General features: G+C 34.9%; 1 protein-coding gene across 3 annotated transcripts in view; it reads right to left on the bottom strand.

The window, feature by feature from the left end:
- Positions 1-13,658, bottom strand: part of LOC137244030 (protein transport protein Sec24C-like) — a 41,587-nt gene extending 27,929 nt beyond the window's left edge. Inside the window, exons 1-2 of one of the 3 annotated variants that reach the window (XR_010950765.1) lie at positions 13,623-13,658; positions 4,740-6,026 (exon numbers count right to left, since the gene is read on the bottom strand). Coding sequence is in view for 1 of the 3 variants with exons in the window: in XM_067772468.1 (XP_067628569.1) it covers positions 10,930-10,983 (54 nt within the window). In the remaining 2 variants the exon portion in view is untranslated. Of the gene's footprint in view, positions 1-4,739; positions 6,243-10,929; positions 10,999-13,622 lie in introns of those variants that run through there. The other 2 variants (XR_010950763.1, XM_067772468.1) reach the window with 2 other exon arrangements.
- Positions 13,659-17,729: the final 4,071 nt, after the last annotated feature.

The raw sequence follows: 17,729 nt of genomic DNA on the forward strand, positions 1-17,729 counted from the left end.
GTTTGGAGTGGCATCATTGATAAATGTTATAAAAAATGTGCATTTTGACAGCGCTCTCTCGAAACAAAGAGTTGCAAATCCATTCATCTATGTCGTTGGTTTCTTTTTAAGTTTGCCATCTCCTTCTGACAATGGACAAAAGTAATGTCATTTATAAAATCCCATGTAATGGAAACCAGAAAGAGCTGTGCAACAAGGTATACGTTGGTACAACCAAATCAAAATTAAAAACGCGATTGGCACAGCACAAATCAGACACCAAACAATGCCAAAATTCTTTTACACATAAAACTGCGCTATTGGCACACTGTGTATCTAGCGGACACTCTCCCAATTTCGCTAAAGCATCCATCTTACAGCAAGAAGCAACTTATTCTAAGCGTTTCTCACTTGAAATGTTACACATTATAAACACTCCGCCAAATATACGACTGAACTACAAGACTGACACGGACAACGTCGCGCATATTTACAGATATTTTACTTTTGGCAACTCTGTTCGATCGTCATCGTGTTGTGATCACGGTCGTTAAAAAACGAGCAATGATCGGCTGATGGTGGTCCGCAAACGCATTGCAAAGGAGTTGTAAGGTTGGCTTGTGGTCGCCAACCATTTTCGCTGGGATTATACTCACGCTTGTGGGTATGCAGCCCACTTGCACACCCAAACATTTTTCTTATTTGCAATTTAGTACACTTAGTTCAGTTTTTAAGTTAGTCTTTATTTAAGTGTAACTTTAGTTTTTGTTGATTTGTACAATAAATTCGCTTATCGTTTCATTTACAATCTTCTGTGTTTCGTTTCTTTATGTTCAAGCAATAAAATATAGTTAGTCTTTTATTTTTCAACTTAGTTACTTAGCTATTTAATTTACATTTCACAACACTCATCCACCACTTAGTTTTATTTAATTACTTTCAGTTTTTCGATTTTAATAACTTGCGCGTGCTGATGAGTTGGCCGGTTACTTGGCCCATAGTGTACAAGTACAAGTGTGTTGACTTATCTGTCAAGCATTCTGACAGGCACTCGCTGGATTCGGAATGACAGCGAATTCAAAATGGATACCATTACCGAATGCTCCGAATGATTGAAAAATTGAAAAAGTCCATACGATTGGTAGTCAAAAATGTTGTCGTTGAGACCAAAAATGCGACTCTAGACCTGAGATTTCCATCAGGTGAGTGAGGCTGTTTGTAGTTTTGACGTTTATCGCTTAGTGAACACACTTGGTATAGGTACACTATGACTTGGCCGCTACATCCAATTACTATTATATCGTCTACATACAAAAGGCTTGGTTGGGTGAAATACCAGAAAATGCAATTGACATCATTCTTGAAAATTAATTTGGAGCCACGTTTAGACCAAATGGTAACACCTTCCATCGAAAAGCTCCGCGGTCAGTACTAAAAGATGTTATGTCTCTTGAATCTTTGTGAAGTGGAATTTGGTGAAAACCCGAGATGAAAAGATCTAAAGTAGAAAAGAATTTCGCACGGCCAAGGTTATCCAAAATATCGTCTACACGTGCCAAAGGAAATTTATCATCAATTAACTTTTTATTTACAGCCCTAAAGTCAACGCACATTCTATACGATTTTTGGCCATTTAGGTCTTTTTTCGGTACCAAAATTAAGGGACTGTTATAATTCGAGCAACTATTTTCGATCAGATCGTTTTCCAATAATTTATTAACCTGTTTATTTATTTCTTCGCGTTGAGAATACGGTAGGCGATAATTTTTAATGTATACTGGCGTCGTATCGTTTAGTCTTAGTTTTTGTTCATAAAAATTGTTTATTGTTATTTTATCATTGTCTAGCGCAAAAATATCGGGATATTGTAAACATAAGTTAATAAGCTTATTTTCAGCATAATTAGGTATTTGTTTTTCTAAAATGCTTTTAAGTTATTTGATACGACTATCTTGTTTTACTGGGTTATTGATTTTATAAACGTGATAATTAGAAAGTTTTTCTGTTTTAATGTTACAGTTATTTACGTATTTTACGCTATTTGTGGTGTTTATTACTTTAATGATCGGATTTCTAGTACCAACTATACATTTCGCTGTGAAAACACAGTCAGAAATCTCTTGAGAATCCACGAAAAGTGGTTCTGAGTCTTTTTCCAAGGCGAAAATTCTATAAACTTCGCAACGAGGTGGTATAACAAATGTATCGCTTTCCATTCCGTGAAGGATGGGAAGTGCGATCTTTTCATTGCCTATCCAGAAGGAAATGCAATTTGTTGCATAGCTGATATCGCATTTATTTATTTTTAGGAAATCCTTACCAAGTATTCCATCTGATGGAATGTTGAAATCATTGTCTACCACGTGCAACGTATGTTTGATACAAAAATTTGAAAAGTGTAAGTTAGTTGTAAAAGTACCTAATGTAGAAACTGTATCTGTAGTTACTCCAGTAATATTAATTGTATCATTGTTATTAATTGAACAATTTTTATTAAGAGAAGCAATTTTAATTAACGAAATGTCCGCTTGTGTATCGACTAGAAATGTGCAAAATTTGTTAGAGCCAGTAATATTTATTTGTATAAAATCGGAATAATTTAAGTTAAGACAATAGACGTTTTTAGAAGAAACTCTGTGAGCTGAATCAGTTAGTAATTTGTCTCGTCCTCCCTCAGTGTTCGCTCCTGAGGGGCTTCCCTGTTTAAAGTCCGGACACTTGCATTTCTACCTCTATTATTGGAAGTGTTAGAACCGTTATTATTGCTAGTACGACTATTGCTGCTGTTATTATTATTATTAGGCTGATTCCGATTTTCGCCGCCGGAACGGAAATTTTGCCTTTGATTGCCGCGATTGAAGTTGTTGTCATAGTTACTGTTACTAAAAGATGGTCTATTTTGTCTATAATTGTTAAAGTTACGTCTTTGATTTTGGAAGTTTCGATCTCGGTTATTACTTTGAAAATTTCTAATATTGTTATTGTTCCGCGCCCTAAATGCTAAAACTTGACGTTCTTTTATTTCATTTGATTGCTCTAGACTCAGTTTAGCTACTACGTCTTTGGAAACAGAAAAATTGGTTGAAGCGAGGATTGATTTGACTAAACTGGTTTTTGCGTTCAATCGGCAAACGTTAGCTGTTTGCTCGATGGCCATTTCATGGGCTTTGGCCTGGGTAATCCCTTCGATAATGAGGGAACGCTCCAAAGAATCAGACAATTCCTCGACGCGTTTTGCAAAATCGGTGTAATTATTATTATTAACTTGCAAAGCCGCAATTTTTCCGGCCACAACTTTGGAGTTTTCGGGTTTTATACGGTTACGTAGTGCTATTTTTATATCATTAACTGAAAGTATTTGAGTTGGTATCGCTTCTCGAGCTTTACCATCGATTTTGGATTTAATATATGAAATACAAGTGCCAGTTAAATTTTCGTCGACAAATTCTTCGATTAACTCAATTTTATTAATGACAGATTCAAGACCCAGGGGCTCACCGCTATAATTTTCACGCATAATACCAGCACACATGCTGATAAACGATCTTTTTTCCTCAGGAGTCGCCATATTTGTATCGGAATTAGGAGGATTTGAAATATGTGTTTCGGGCAATTCCTCAAATCCGTGAAATTCTCCGAGCAAAGAAAGTCTAACAACAAGGTTTTTGATTGTACTGGGCGAATATATGGTTGAGCCTTCGGAAACTTGGCTTTTAAAGTCAAGATTTTCGGAATGGGAACTATCGGAATTAAAATTTTTGGAATTGGAATCTGAATTTTTGGAATTAGAATCTAAATTTTCGGAATCTGAGACTTGCTCTGAAATTCTGGGAACTACTTTTTTGTTTCTAAGAAACATATGTAGTAGGAAAAAAGAAGAAATATTTAAAGTGATTAAAGTCGAATTTGTAGAAATTGCTTACGAGAATTTAACAGAAATTGAAATTGAATTGAATGTTGATGTGAAATTGAAAGAATTATCCGGCAATTTAATGAAAGACTGAATATTTAATGATAAATTGAATGTATATTGAAGTAATCTAGTTTAAATTGATTTCAAAGGAAAATATTTTATTTTGGTAAAAGGAATTGGCTGTTGATAACGGACGCACCGCTTTGCTAAAATTGTATGGTTTTATTTTTATAGATACGGGCGCACCGCATCTTTTCAAATTTGTAATATGAATATCATCGGACGCACCGGGATTAACAAAAAAATTTTCGTTGGTTGCTCACGGAACCACTGTTTACGCAAAAAAAATCTTTTTGGTTAGTTACGGAACCACCGCTTTATGTGACAAAATATTAATCATCTTATTTTTTCCCTCTTTGATGGAGCCCACTGTAGGGCAGAGTGGGACTAAAACCGAAAAATTTACAAAAATTATTTAATTTATTTTTGAAGATGGCAACTGCTTTTAATTTTTTTCAGAAAATTTACCAGTTGAACTGGTTTAAGAAAACTCAAAAATTGTTCGGTGTTTTTCCATTTCTGTCCCACTGTGCCTATCCGTAAGTTCACACATATATGTATATGTAATTGGGTTATTTAACGCTTTCGGTAAAGTGATAAAAAACAGTTTTATATATATATAATGTAAAGTATTTTGTAATAATTGTGAAAGTAGAAAAGTGAGAAAATATATGTAATATGTAATATAACTGTTTTAATTTTAATATTTATGAAACGTATGAAAAATGTAATTTTATATAAATCTTTATGTATATGAATATAAAATGATTTTTGCACACTGTCATACCGACTTCTGCTTTGTTTGGTTTGGCGCTTGATGCTCTGTTGCTGCGCTTTGAGTTCTGCTACTGCATCTGATGTTCTGCTGCTGCAGTTTCCGTTGTCGATGGCTTCACTCGTCTTCCGCTATTCGGTTTTCCTTTGGTGTACGGTGGTTTTCCGTTATTGTGGTGGCGTGGTTAGTGCCGTTTTTTTTCCACTAGTTATTTTGGTACAGTTTCAGCTTTGATTTTTACCGTTCAAAATTACAGTTTTTGTATTACTTCTGCTGCCGATTAGTTTGATATTTTATTACAGTGTATCCTTTTCTATTTATTTCCGTACTTTATTAAGTCTTTTTATTATATTTTTCTGTTAAATGCTTTTATTTCTTCTAATTTTTCTGCACTAGCCACGGCCAAAGAAACCACCACCACTGCCATATATATGATCCTTGAAAATTTTAATTTTTAATGTAGGTTTTTCTTGTTGAAAATGTTTATGTTTTAATAAGTTTTGTATATCATAGTGTTGTATTTATAGACTTTTTTAAATATTTTGTAATTTTTTTGTAATGGTTTTTTTGAATTTTATAATTTTTTTGTAATTTTTAAATGTTTTTGATTTTTTTTTTGTAATTTTCCCCATATTTGTAGGGTTTTTCTAAATTTTTGTATATTTTTTGTAGATTTTATAGTTTTTGTTTTTAAAGAACATGTTTTTTTGTGTAGTTTTTAGTTTTTAAATTTTTTTTGTAAGATTTTTGCATTTTTATATTTTTTTTTTGTAGATTTAAAAAAATTTTTTTTTTCTAAACTAAATTTTAATTCTTTAGGAAAAAGAAACTTCATTCATTTTTAATTAAATTTTTGGATTTTAAGTTGTTACGATTATAAATTTTTAAGATTTAAGTTTTTCGTTTTGATTTTTGTGTATATGTGTATTTGTTGTAATTTTTATAATATTCTATTTTTCTTCGATTTTTGCAATTTTTTGTAGGTTTGTTTTTTCCCACCTCAATTAGTGCTCCTGTTGGGAGGCTTGAATGGCCACTCGCCGCATTTGCAGGCCTTTGGCTCACGGTCGCCATTTAAGGTTGGTTTGTGATCGCCAACCATTTTTGCTGGGTCTATACTCACGCTTGTGGGTATGCAGCTCACTTGCACACACAAACCTTTTACCTTTTTCTTATTTCCAATTTAGTACACTTAGTTCAGTTTTTAAGTTAGTCTTTATTTAAGTGTTACTTTAGTTTTTGTTGATTTGTACAATAAATTCGCTTATCGTTTCATTTACAATTTTCTGTGTTTCGTTTCTTTATGTTCAAGCAATAAAATATAGTTAGTCTTTTATTTTTCAACTTAGTTACTTAGCCTTTTAATTTACAGTTCACAACACTCATCCACCACTTAGTTTTATTTTATTACTTTCAGGTTTTCGATTTTAAAAACTTGCTCGTGCTGATGCGTTGGCCGGTTACTTCAATGTCTAAACACGAAATCGCTCGGGTTCGTTTTTCACCCACGCTCAGCGGCCATCATCTTACATCGCTGAATGCAATTTGCTGTTGCTGAACAGCAATGCCAATTGCACTCAGGGGTGTGTTTAGTGCGTAAAGGCGGGTAACGCAGTGCGGTTATAGGAGTATTGTTAAACGGCCCATACATGACACAAAAGCCATGCGCAAATATAAAACGACGGAATTTGTGCAAATGAAAATTTTGACATACACGGCTCAAAAACATTGCGCAATATTCATTTTTAATGTAGCGCAACAAATGAAACATGTTTTTAATTGTATAAAAAAGGCGCTAATTGTATAAAAAAAAACACTATTTATTTTCCACAGTGCTGGTAATTCACAGTATACGTCGAAAAACTCGCACCAGAAGCGTTTATTTTCCATTGTATTTATAATTTTTATATTTTAGTTGCAAGACCAGCTCAACTCATTGCAGCCCTGCGCAATATTCATTTTTCAACTAGCGCAACAAATGAAACATGTGTTCTAATTGATAAACAATTATTATGTATTATTGAATTTGTGTGAATTCCTGTTACAAGCTAGAGATGGTCCTTACGCCTTCGATATTAACATTTTTAAGCAATAATTACTGATGTTATATTATCAGAAACCACAGGTAAACTGTGTAAGATTCACCACACACGAAGAAAAAAGCATGTGCAATATTTGCAGACATGCGTAAATATCAAAATCGTTTTGATTTTAGCGCAGTTCTCTGCGCAAATAGCGCAACCAGTGCACACACCGGGCAAATCCTTGTGCAAATTGGTAGTTGGCACAAGGATACTTGAGCCGTGTAATTGGCGTATTAGAGTACTCCAATATGAAGAAAATGGAACACGTAATCCAACAACTTTTGCAGGGAAAGCTGGAAGCATATTGTAATCCTGACGAAAAAGCAAAACAATACGAAATTCTGTTGGAAATTTATGAAGAATAGTACCCTATTCCTCTTTACATGACAATTTTAATTCGTTTAAAAGAGGGATTTTCTCCGTTATTCTTTAAAATATGTTCGAACACCATTGCAGAGCCTCTGGCGCTTCTCTATCGAGAATGCCTGTGCAATGGGACTCATGGAAATTATTCTCCATAAATCCCGTATATAAATCTGGTAGCCGCAATGATATATGCAACTACAGACCGATTGTTAAGCAAAGTACTCTGGCAAAATTATTCGATCATATATTGCATGGTAAACTATTCGATTACATCGGTAATGCTATAGTTGAGTGCCAGCATGGATCCTTTCCTGGAAGGTCCACCTCCACCAATTTAGCTTTACTCACCAATCAAGTTGTCGGTGCTTTTGGGAGCCAAGAGCAACTTGATGTTATTTATACGGACTTCTATAAAGCGTTTGACAAGTTCGATCATTCTATAATGCTACACAAGCTGGCGATGTACGGTATCAATGGTAACCTGTTAAAATTCTTCTCAAGTTTTTTGGAAAACAGGATGCTATATGTGTCAATTGGAGCCGATAGGTCATCCTTGCTTATCAACGCCTGGTCAGGAATCGCTCAGTGTACCCATTGCGGTCCTCTACTATTCCTAATTTTTATCAATGATCTGCCTCATCAATTCAAGTTCGCTAAATGTCAAATTTTTACAGACGACGTCAAGCTTTTTCTAAGAGTCCGTGATACTTCCGACCACTTAGACTTACAATCCGATCTCAATTCTTTTGCCGAATGGTGCTCAAACAATAACTTGCTCCTAAACACAAACAAATGTTGTGTTATTTCATATTCTAAAAAGACAACCGCAACATATTTTAATTATAGACTAAATGACAGATCTCTGAATCGCTGTCATGAAATTTTTTTGACCCTAAACTTTCCTTTTCAAGTCACATTGATTTCATCGTCTCGAAGTCTTTTGCAATGGTTGGATTTATTACACGTAACACAATAAATTAATTTCTATGTATGGTATATTACTTAAGTTCTTGAGCCTCTTCGTTTCCGTCTTTATCTCTCCCTATCATACTTGTAAACAATCATTTATGTTGTCTTTATTGTTACGCATCGCAGAGCATTCTTTATATCCCATAGATAGTGATGGTCCTAGACTATAGGTTGTCTAGTTCCAAAGACTGCTTACATACACTGTTGGGCGTAATCAGCAAACGTACTAAAGGGCTTAAAATCATCCATCTCAATGCGCAAAGCCTATATAAAAAGCTGGATGAATTGAGATTCATATCTGAGGGTTCTGATATAGATGTTATATGTATTTCCGAAACCTGGTTTTCTTCATGTCACAAAAATGATTTGGTGCAACTAAATGGATATCAACTTTCCAGGGCTGATAGACGTGGTCATGGTGGTGGTGTTGGTATATATGTCAAAAGTAGTTTATCCTGTAAACTTTGCTGCAGTGCTAGTCCAAGTGATTCTGTCGAATATGTGTTCGTAGACGTGTTCTCTGTAAATAATGAAAGGCTTCTTATCGGCTGTGCATACAGACCTAATCGTGGAGTTGACTTCTCTGGCTTTATTGAATTTCTCGAGCATCTACTTATAAGCTATGATAATATAATCATCGCTGGGGATTTCAACTCCAACCTTCTTGTCGACTCAACTCTAAAGCTAAGTATGGATTCTCTTGGACTTTTTCCCACCAATTTAACTTCACTTACACACTTTACTGACTCAAATTCTTCTTTGCTGGATTTATTTTTTGCTCCACTACGATCAATTGTCGGCATCTTGCTTTTCAAAACACGATCTGATATTTCTTAGTTACAACTTTCAAACGTCACACATCCAATGTTCCTTTACGTATCGTGATTTTAGAAGCAAAGATTACAGTTCCCTTAATGCAGCGGTGGAGTCGGTCGAATGGAGCTTGATTCGTACGCTGACATCGGTCGATGATCAGGCATCTTCCCTACAGAACCATATTATTAGGCTTTTTGACAACCATGTGCCAGTGAAGTTCAAGGCTGCTACACACAATAATACCCCTTGGTTTTGTGACAATCTAAAACACTTAATTCAGCAGCGTAACCTTGCTTACTCACGATGGAAAAGATACAAAACCCTGGAGGCTCACAACTGCTTCAAAGCAGCTAGGATCACTGCAAACAAAGCCATTAGGTCAGCAAAGCAGAAATTTTATAATAACAAGTTTAGTGCTGCTTTGAGTTCGAAGGAAACCTGGAAGTCGATTAAACATATTGGTATCGGAAAATCCAAATGCGATATTTCTGTCCTCCCTGATGTAGACATTAACGAGATAAATATAAATTTTGTAAATCTGCCAATCTCAACTGACAATATATGTGCTGACAATTATTGTATTCGCGCTAATGTTGATTTTGGTCCTCTTGAGTTTGCTAGTGTCGATGATTGTGATGTCGTTCAAGCCATTATTTCAGTAAAGTCTAATGCTATGGGGTTCGATGGTATATGTCCGAAATTTTTAAAAATAATTCTTCCTAAAATCCTTCCTCACTTAACCTACTTGGTTAACTCTGTGCTGACGTCCTGCGTATTTCCCAAATGTTGGAAAGTTGCTAAGGTAATCCCAATCCCCAAGCAAAACAAGGAGTATAGACCTATAGCTATTCTGCCTTTCCTTTCCAAGGTCGTCGAACGAATTTTGCACTGCCAGATAAATACTTATGTGCAGGATAATAACCTTCTCACAGATTCCCAGTCTGGATTCAGGTCAAATCGTAGCTGTAAAACGGCGCTCCTATCGGTGATAGAGGATATTCGAGAACAAGTTGACAAAAATTTTACTGCTTTCCTGACTCTTCTCGACCATTCAAAAGCGTTTGACTCGGTCGACCACACCGTTCTCTGCAAGAAGCTGGACAACCTATTTAATTTCTCCAACTGTGCAACAGCCCTAATCAGATCGTATTTGGCCGACCGAACCCAGGCAGTAAGTGTTGGTAGGAGAAAGTCTGACTTCGTCAGTGTTTTAAGAGGAGTCCCACAAGGCTCAATCCTTGGTTCCCTGTTATTTGTTTTGTATATAAACGATTTGTTCTCAAGTATTGTAATATTCACATTTATGCTGACGACGTACAATTGTATATGTGCTGTCCTAGTGATCGTACCAGTTCATGTATTAATAACTTAAATTACGATTTATTTCAAATTGGTACGTGGGCTTCTATGAACGGCTTATGTCTTAACCCTAAGAAGTCGAAATGTATAGTCATTCATAGAAGGTCACTAGATAAAAGTGGAATGGAAAATTTAATTTTAGACAACACTATTATAGAATACGTTGACACGGCAAAAAATCTAGGTGTAGTTTTTAACAAAACCTTGACATGGAAAGATCACATCTTCCGCACAGTGGGAAAAGTGTATGGAATGCTTCGTACACTCTGGCTTACGCAATATTTTACTCCGTTACATATTCGTCTACTAATAGCAAAAGCGTACTTAATACCTACGCTGCTTTATGGTTGTGAGGTTTACTCTAATTGTGACTATGTATGTAATAGGAAACTTAATGTTGTTTATAACAACATTGCTAGATACGTCTATGGGTTGAAAAGACTTGACCACGTCTCTCATCATGCTTACAGGTTGCTATACATTTCTTTCGATAACCTTATTAAACTTAAAACGCTCACTACGCTACATAAATTAATATATATGAAGGAACCTGACTATTTGTATCGGAGGCTAAATTTTCTCCAGTCGTCTAGATCTGTTCTCCTTACCCACTTCAGACATCGTATGCTAATATCTGATCGCCAGTTCTTCATTACTTCCATACGTCTTTGGAACTCACGTTTGCCTATAATGTTATAAACTCTAACATCAACTGTTCCGACGTATCCAGCTTATTCATTCCGTATGTTCCTCCACGTTATCTACGGAATAATAGACTATTTATCGAAGCAACTCATAGAACGAACTATGCTATGAATGAGCCTATATCCAAGACTATACAACTAGCAAATCCATATAGCAGTGTTCTTAATTTTAATAATAGCTTATATAAGTTTAAGCTTGAACTCTTCTATTTTTAACTAGTCTGTAATACCTATATGACACTACTTTATTTTCGTGTATTTTTTCTTGTATTTTATCTTAAATTTTTTGTCGCACTCCCTCCTAATACGGCTTCAGTACTGGTGTAAGTGTGTAAACTATATTTCACAAAAATTAACGAAATACAAGAAAAATACAACCTAGTTCATTAAAAACAAACGAACCAGTTTGTTTTTCGATAGGCTTTTTTGACATTCGGCCGTTTTTTCTTTATTTTTTTCTGACAAATGGAAATTTTGTTTTTAGTTTGAAAATTTGGTGCATAAAAACACAATTAAAATCAACTTTCTTGTGAAAAAAGTGAACCATTAGAGACCGAAATAATTTTCGCGTGTTATTTGCAATGTTTTTATTGTTAAAAATGTTAATGTAAAAAATAAAATGTAAAACATAAACAAAAACATGCCAAACTCACTAATTATGGGGGAATATTGGTCTCGCTTTTTCATAATAGAAATTGTTTTTGTGTTTTGAAGTTCCGATAAAGTTTCGTCAGTTTTTTTTAGCTTGGATTCCAAGCAAAAATAAAGTAGTGTCATATATGCTTAAGAAAGCCTGTACTTTTTAGACTGAATGAATAATAAATAAATAAAAGACGTACACATTTTTTATTTATGTTTGTAGGTATGCCACCATGTTGCCACCTTGTATCGTTCCGCTATGGACGTACATGTGTAAACCTATTACGTTCTTGCTTGTACGCAAAACTTATCATCCATAATTTCTTTTTTGGGGAATATTTTGAAAAGGTGCCACGATTTTCAAACTTTTGTTGATTTGTAGGGGTCCTAAAAATCACAAAATTATCATCCGCAAATCTAGGAAACTCTTAGTTTATGAAACATAAGCTTCTTAATTTCCAAATTTAGTAAAATTTCAACTTATGTCCTGCACTACATGTCGATAGCTGTACCGAAAGACGCGTATTTGCGTCAAGATTCAGAATCCGAAAGCAGAAACTATATTTTTTATCTCGTTTAAAAGTTATTCGCGGAAAACACGTCGGTACTATTGTCGCTTTTTTCGTTGTTGCAATTAAACAAACGAAAACAAATGAAGGTGGTGAATAGTGTTGCCAGCTCCGCAACAATATCTTTTTAGGCAGCGATTTAGTTTAGCACCCCCCGAGTTCGGGGTTAGACTTGGTATCAAATGAAAGAGGGAGTTCTCCCGATCACAAATATATATAACTTATAGTTTACGAGTTATTTGATGTTAAAGTTTGCAAATTTAGCAAATTTCTATAGCACTCTCACTTGCAATTTACACATCTTTAAAAACCTTTATGCTCATAAATATCTATATAAATTGGCAACGATACACTTAAATTTAATTTTAGTATATTTCACATATAATTCTTTCATTGTTTTTACTTAATTTAAATGTTTTTATTAAATAAATCGCGCTTTTGTAGCAACATTCACATTTATGTATGTATATATTTTATCGATGACATTACAAAGCTGTGCTGCCACATCAACAAAGAAAAAACAAATATAAATATTAACGTGCCACCTTTCAGTTAATAAAGAAAAAGGAAAATATATATTTTTACTACTATGCGGAAGGACATCACCGTGGCGGTAGCCACGGTTATACCACACACCCGGACTTTGCATGGCGTAGCCCAGGGTTATTTTAAATAAGCGCGGCCGAAGGCCGCCTACGCGGAAAGGTGTTCTACGCAGAATTACTGTGCATGGCGCAGCCGGTGTTGGATCGGCTAACATAACAGTAAACATAAGAGTTATAAGGTAATATCAGCTCGTTCACGAATGCAAAAAAGAGCTTTTTCAAATTTTTGGTAAATAAAGACTAGAAAAGTTAAAGATATATATACATCAGATGAAAGATATTTTTATAAGTTATTTTTCGATTCTGGACTTGTTCCGTTTTTTAGATGTGGCAGCACAGCTTTGTAATGTCATCAATAAAATATATATATACATAAATGTGAATGTTGCTAGCGCGATTGATTTAATAAAAACTTTTATATTGAGTAAAAACAATGCAAGAATTATATGTGAAATATACTAAAATGAAATTTAAGTGTATCGTTGCCAATTTATATAGATATTTATGTTCATAAAGGTTTTGAAAGATGTGTAAATTGCAAGTGAGAGTGCTATAGAAATTTGCTAAATTGGCAAACTTTACATCAAATAACTCGTAAACTATAAGTCTGCGCACTTTAAGTTATATATATTTGTGATCGGGAGAACTCCTTCTTTCATTTGATACCAAGTTTAACCCCGAACTCGGGGGGTGCTATTCTAAAATTTTCCCGTATTTTGTTTTGTAATTCTCTGAATAATTTGAAATTAATGTATTTAATTGGAACAAGTGCAGAAAATCGGACTTTATAGAGATTTTTATGCTGATTCCAACGGTAATTCTGCGTAGAACACCTTTCTGGGCCCGAATTACGTTTTCCGCGATCGAAACGGCAATCGTACGAATAAAGATTACGTGACTGATCGTACGTATGACAATATTGGTATTATGAGGTACGTTCAGTAACGTATCGTAATTTATGACAGACACCCTTCAAAAAACGCGAGCACTCTATAAATAATGTAACCCTTCAAAAAACGCGAGTACTCTATAAATAATGTAAGGAATAATCCTTCGGGAGTATAGGACTGCTCCAAATCTAATCTGTATTCATACAAAAAATGTGCTCCAATTAACATTGCGATGTCCTAGGAGAGGAGTAGGTGATCCCACTCTCGATTTGTTTGTGAGTATTCCATAGAGTACATACGTGAGAGTACTTTCCAAAGTACTTTCACTGTAGTACTCCATGGAGCACCCACGGAGGATCATATGCCAAAGTACTAAAGAGGAATTGTGTCGGAAAGAATTATCGAAGTGAATTTAATTTAAAATGAAAGTAAATGAAGAGGGGCAATACAACTTTTATATTTTATACTACGAATATTCTTATGTTATTTAGCATTTGGCTGAATAAAGAAACTAATATTTCTCTATACTATAGTATGTATACATAAAATCAGTGCGCTGTTGCATTTTATCAGAGTTGCCAAAGTAAAATTTTATTATCAGTTATTTGTATGCAATATTTTACTTTTGGCACGGTCGTTAAAAAACGAGCAATGATCGGCTGATGGTGGTCCGCAAACGCATTGCAAAGGAGTATTGTTAGAGTACTCCAACATGAAGAAAATGGAACACGTAATCCAACAAATTTTGCAGGGCAGTAAAAGATTGAATGGTGATTTGTAATAGATATTTTGACATTTAAATGTCAATTTCTATTTGTAAATAATACAAATTATTTATTTACAAAAAAATTACATGTGGAATAAATGCATAAAAAATATTTTAAAGGAATCTACAAGGAAAAAACAAGTGCTGATTCCAAGAAATTAACGCAGGTAATTCTAGTGATGAGTGCACAGTGATTTAACAATAAATATAAATACGAGGTGGTAGAGAGATCCTCCTAGTTGCCGGATTATTGTTGTCGAGGTCAATACGCGTCTTTTGACACCTGTCTCAATATTTTTGGTAGCGTATTAGCAGTCGACCCCTCAACTAGACCTTTACCGTAGTTTGTTCAAACAATTGTACCTGCGGGAAGTTTACCATCTACGCCGCTTACGCTGGAATACATTCCCCTTATGCATAGAATAGAAATTTATGTGCTCTTTGTTATATGTAAATATTAAATGTAACAATTTAAAACAGGGGTGGACTGCTAATACTCGTCCAAGAATATCGGAAGAGGCGTCAAACGACATGTTGTTCACATAAAAAAAATTGTGTAGAAAGGGGTTTTGCACGGCTTTAATATTGACCCCAAACAGGTGTTGCACGAGCCGGGGTAGTATTTTATAAGCGCGGCCGAAGCCCGCTCATGCATATAGGTGTGCTGCGCAAATGCTCGGGGTTTCGGGAATATCTTTGGATAGACTCAAAATATGGTTTTTTCGCCTTCGGATCAATGATAGAGGGGTCAAGGCGCGTTCTCTGCCACCTCACGATATATTTGGAAGTATATTAGCAGTCGTCCCTCTTGTAATTATTCGTTATTCTAATAAAGATGACAACAATTTTTATAAGGTGTTCGAAGAAGCGGTACTCCTGGGTTCCTTTACGTTGTTGTTGGAGGGAAACACTGCAAGCAGGACATACATTATTAATGTCGGGGTTGAAACTGGATAGTTTAACATGTTACAGTATTCAGATCGAAGTTGAGCCAGGGAGTGTGCTTCCTCTTCTGTGAGTTCTGGGCATTTTTCCTTAAGAACTGGGTTCGCCGAACAATTCCTGGCATAGAGGTCCTGTTTGTGAGCTCGAGCGTTTATTACAGCTTGTACTATGTTGTGCAGTAAATTGTGTTGCCAAGCAAGATTATATACGACAAATAATGTGCTTTGGGGAATCACTTCAAGCTAATATAATTCGAGCACTACTCTTGAGTCAACTTGGCATGGAGACTGTCCATCTCTTAGTTCGTCAAGTACAGCTAATTTCGATTATAAAAAAGTGTTTTAAATCGGATTAAAAAGTATTTAGTGCAATTGAGTTTTACTTAAAAAAAAAGTTATTTGATATTTTACAGATTATATTACTCATAGAAGAAAAATCTAACATGTAACAAGAGCTCAGTAAACTGAAGCATGAAATTCGTCGGTTGGAAAATACACTTGCTGAAATTGATGATGATGGTGTATCACTGGGTCCTGTTCAAGCTGGTTCTGTACGTTATTCTGAACTTCGTCGACAGCTCTATCGAACGAAAGAAGACCTTATACAATCAGATGCTGCACGAAAGGACCTGAAATTGAAGGTTCATCAGCAAGAAAATGAAATTGAAACAATACAACAGCCTAATGACGATCTGATAGTAAATATCGTCCATATTCATAATGCAACCAAAGATTTGCTATTTTCGTTCATGTATTAATTTTATCTTTTTGCATTAAACAAAAACACTTCTCGAGTTAATACAGGTTAAAGATGAAGTTGACGTGTTTAGGAATCTAACGATAAATTCAAAGAGTGCGAAATCCAATTGAAAACATAGAAGAAAAGACTCGAAGAATATAACGATTTATTTCATAAATTCGTAGAATTTTCCGAATTTTGAACAAAATTGTAAACTTTAAACTGGTTCAATTTGTTATGGAATCGCATTTACAGTGGAAGCAGTAAGGAAGGTGGTCGGCATGATGTGTTGGTGCACAGTGGCTAGTCATTGTCGGCTGTGGCGGGTCCTTGCCAACCTAACTGTTCCTGCGCCATAAACAGAAAAAAGCTCCTATCATGCCTATCAAAGAACTCAGCTGTCAAATTAAAAAAAAACCGACAGAAGCGCAGAGACCGACTCAAAACGCTCATAAATTCAAACTAAAACGACATCCGGTCGAACCGGATGCCACGGACAGACCGTTAGACATTCAAAAATTTAAAATTCAAAAAGAAATAACCGCAAAAAAAATACCGAACCGGACATGACCGGTTACTAATCGCTGAAAATCAAAATAAAAAAAAAACGCTGAAAAATTAAAGGAAAACAAAAAGGCCGAATATACATAAGGGCGCCGCGGGTGGTGTTGCGACGCCCGGTGCATTATCCCACCCTCAAAAACCATGGCCACCGTCGCACCTAAAATTCCGGTGGCCCCTTACCTGGTAAACCTACGTGCCTTCTAAATAAATGGCGACGCCAGCATTCCCATTTTAAATATTAATTTATTTACAATTCATTATCAAAACACTTCAGTAAAAACTTATTCCGTAAATACATGGCATTACAGGCTATACTACGAAAGCTATACTAAGGCTTATGAAAAATTATTATAAGGGAAACCCTAAGCAAAAGAAAACTCCAGGGTAAGTGTATTTTAAGATGTGAGAGTATCTGACTTAATTGGATATCCTTTTCTACGGCGAGTACAACCCAAAGGCTCCTAAGAAAATTGCTACTCTAAGTTTTCCTATTTCTTTCTTACGCTAGATTAGTAGGGGTACCATCCCGACGCGTACCTGTACTCCCTCTTTAAAAGTTTCCTCAACTTCCTACCTATTCTACCTTTATTTTGTTTTATTTTATTTTATTTGATGTTATTTTATCTTATTGTAGTTTATGCTTTCTTGACTATTTAGGCTAAGCTTACTGTGATTGCTTTCTTTTATTGTTGTTATTATTATTTATAATCTTTATCGTTTTATTAAAGTTTATTTTATTCTGATTTATTTTATTTCATGTTCTTTTTTTTCTTACTTGTATAAATCTCGTATGTAGTGCTGCTCGGGTTTTAATAATGTTTCAAAATAGTATAGATACATAAATAATATAGCAACTTAAGAATAACTACGCAATATATTTACAGAGGCACGTCTTTTAAAAATTCAAATTTGTGCTAAATAAACAAGACTGTCATATATTTCTTTTTATGCAATTGATTGTTAAGACCTCGTCGAATCAGAGTTTGGT

The sequence above is a fragment of the Eurosta solidaginis genome, chromosome 3, assembly GCF_040869045.1.
Source record: "Eurosta solidaginis isolate ZX-2024a chromosome 3, ASM4086904v1, whole genome shotgun sequence".
NCBI lineage: Eukaryota > Metazoa > Arthropoda > Insecta > Diptera > Tephritidae > Eurosta > Eurosta solidaginis.